The following is a 3097-nucleotide window of genomic DNA, read 5'->3' on the forward strand; positions in this document are numbered from 1 at the left end:
ACTTGACAGTTGTGTCTTTGAAAGCTATGGGGTAAAAATCATCAAGGTTAGCTACGTACCTTGGAGTATGTACTTTCCAAGTTGACTAATGTTTAGATGTGTAACAATGTAAGCTATAGTGAAGTTCAACAGTCAGTGACTCTTGTTTGAGGATCTGCAAGGTTGAGATTCACAAACCTATGGTGTCTCTGTAGAGTTAGGGAGTAGAACGTCAATGTTGGGTTATGTTTTCCCTTGACTTCCAGTACAATGCGAGATGACACCAACCGTTCACTAGTGGCTCATGTCTAAAGTTACAGTTGTAGAGCAAGGGTAATGTCCATTGGTTCTCTCTCAGTCTATGGCAATAAGATTGGAGAGTTATCAAAGGTACCCCATACTTCATATTGATTGGGCAGGGACCTCACAAGATGGGCATGACTGCATGGTTAAAACTCACAGTTATTAGAATTTTTGTATATATGCAGGCTATTGAGAGTGTGGGCAACAAGATCATTTGTCATAAGTCTCCCCTCTCATGCGTCTGAATAAGCAAGCACACCACTGATGAACAACCTCAGAGTATAGCCTCACCCTGGTAACCAAAGTATCCTTGCACCTACTCAACAATATGTAACTTGCATGCTCTGCCTTTTTGTGTGAGCTCAAAGAAGGTTTATCGCGAGTTGTGTGTGGGTCTGTGTGTGTGTGTGTGTGTGTGTGTGTGTGTGTGTGTGTGTGTGTGTGTGTGTGTGTGTGAGGCCCATGTGTACTATGTATATTAGCAACTCTTTGTTCTAGGCTTTGTTTTCTCTCTCATAGTAAATTTATGTGAGCATATATGTGTGAGGTATCTCTTGTGCTCGAACAACCACAATTGGCACACACAATTATCTAAAAGTATGTGTGACAAATATCAAATTTTTCCTGCTGCTGCAACGCATGAAGGGCTCACCTACCGTCCACATGCAAGTATAGGGAATCTAATTTGGGGAGAGGCTCTAATTTTCCCTCAAATGAAAAGAGTCTACACCTAGCCTATGTGCCAAAAAGAAATGGGACGTTGTTTTGGGAAGGCCAGATGGCAGACGTGTATGCAAACGAGAGGCCGGCTGGGTAGGCCTACCTGCAGGCCCGGGAAAGGCTGAGAGAGTATAAAGAGCGTGAAGGGGAGAGCACGGGAGGATTGATGTGCACGTGATTTATGAAAAAAGAGAAGATGTCAAGCGCTGCTGCTGCTGCAGAAGACCCAATTGAAGCGGCTATCCACCACGCAGACCTCTCTAACCCGCAAGCCTTCCATCAGCTGCAGGCCATCATCTCGCTCGCCACCACCCTCCAACAGCAACAACAACAACAACAAGAAGCTGCCCAACACCCACCACCTCACCATTCTCTCTCTCTGATCGCCCCCTCTCGCCCCCATGCCCACAAGCATGACCTCGACCTCAAACACTGCGTCGACATGCTCTCTGCTATCATTGAGGTCAGTGAAAACTTTGAAGCCAGCAGAGACGCGCTTCCACCCACCACCCACCACAAGAAGAAGAAAAAGAAAAATCTCATGAGGATGATGACAATATTGTCCCCCCCACACTCCCCCCCTCTCTCCTCTCAACTCACCATCTCCCCCCCCAAGAAGAAAAAGCCCCAAAAGTGGCTGCGCAGGCGCTTCTCCGCTCTGCTCGACAAGGCCGTAAATGTCTATGTTGCCTTCATGCTCCATCTTGAAAAGAGAGGTGACCTTGCTACAGGTGGAGGGCATCCCATGCCTGCTCTCCCCTTCTCTAATGATGTACACCCTTCCCCTCACCATCACAAATCCTCTTCAAAATGATTTGACTGCCACAGCATGTGCGGCGTCCTCGATAGACCTATCGATTCTGCATCTTACTATGCTCAAATCCTTCATTAGAGGTAGTGCCTTGCTTGGATTCATCTATAAATCCTGTAAATTCCTTCTTTGGTGACTTATGGACATAAGTGGCATGCTTTTTTTACCCTCTCTACCCAGGTTTTCCCAAAACATTTGGGCAACTATTATGGCCAACTCTCATTAACAATCCCTATTGTTGCTTGTAGTTGCAACAACCATTCATGTGCCCTAAAATCCTTTCACTTTGCTCACATCTCAATCATACCCAAAGGCAAACACAATACATCTCCTTAAAATATAAGGCAAGAGAGCAACCCCAATCCTCGAGAGGTCACCTTGAATCTATGTACCTCTCACATGGGTTCAAAAGATAGATGTTTTCAATACCCAAAAATGCCACCTAGTTCTTTATAGAGGGGTATCATTTAAGAAAATCCAAAAAAAAATTACAGATTTAACGAAAAAAGGGTGTGTTAATATAATCTTGAAAATTTCACAGATAAGGAATTTTCATAATACCCCATGAATGCACCTGATATAATAGTTTTACATATAGTAAATGCCCCTTGCTCCAAGCACATTGCTTGTATTCCAAACAAGAAGATTTTATGTAAGCTCATCTGAACTTACGTGTACATAATCTGTGCCATTTTCAAGTGTAGAATTAACCTTTTGTACAAGATAGGCTGCATCAACTATTTTATGTGCAAGATCAATGCATGAGATTTATCTAGTTTCAACTCTACAAACTAGTCATATATGTCCTCCGATTGCTAAAAGAAATGATCTTTTCCTTCTCAAGATGCCATAATTAGATACATCACCGATTGCACTTATAGATTGCACTACGGGGCCATGAAGGCATTTTTTGAGGATTTTATTTAAGTCTGTCTATAAGTTAGTTTTTAATTAAGCATTTAGTCTCAATAAAATCTACGAAAAACATTTAGATTTGTTCTATTTTATAGAAAATCTGCAATAATCTCGCTCATTAAATCTATTGTGCTAGTGTGTTGAAACTTATTGGAATCAAAACTATAAGAGTTTACACATAGTTTGTAAAAGAAGAAGCTCAAGAGGGTGCAAAAAGACTCATATTACTTACCTTGCAAAGTAGAAAGATAAGTAAGCTTGAACATTATGATTGTATATACAATGCACAACAAAAAAAAGTGCTACTCCTAACCAAGCAGGAAAGTGTCCCAACACTACAAAGTGCGTTCACACTAGACATCATGAGCA

At 42.0% G+C, this 3097-nt stretch overlaps 1 protein-coding gene across 1 annotated transcript; it reads right to left on the bottom strand.

Moving 5' to 3' along the window:
* Nucleotides 1–1169: 1169 nt before the first annotated feature.
* Nucleotides 1170–2530, bottom strand: LOC147439843 (uncharacterized). Its single transcript, XM_086484416.1, has one exon. It carries the CDS (start codon nucleotides 1793–1795, stop codon nucleotides 1202–1204), a length of 594 nt encoding a protein of 197 aa, XP_086340542.1. The 5' UTR covers nucleotides 1796–2530; the 3' UTR covers nucleotides 1170–1201.
* Nucleotides 2531–3097: the final 567 nt, after the last annotated feature.

Source organism: Adiantum capillus-veneris, chromosome 16, assembly GCF_014529385.1.
Source record: "Adiantum capillus-veneris isolate H3 chromosome 16, ASM1452938v2, whole genome shotgun sequence".
Classification (NCBI taxonomy): domain Eukaryota; kingdom Viridiplantae; phylum Streptophyta; class Polypodiopsida; order Polypodiales; family Pteridaceae; genus Adiantum; species Adiantum capillus-veneris.

What these genes read in the sequence shown, in the direction of transcription:
- LOC147439843 (XM_086484416.1), bottom strand. Translation starts at nt 1,795, where the DNA reads ATGGTGAGGGGAAGGGTGTACATCATTAGAGAAGGGGAGAGCAGGCAT.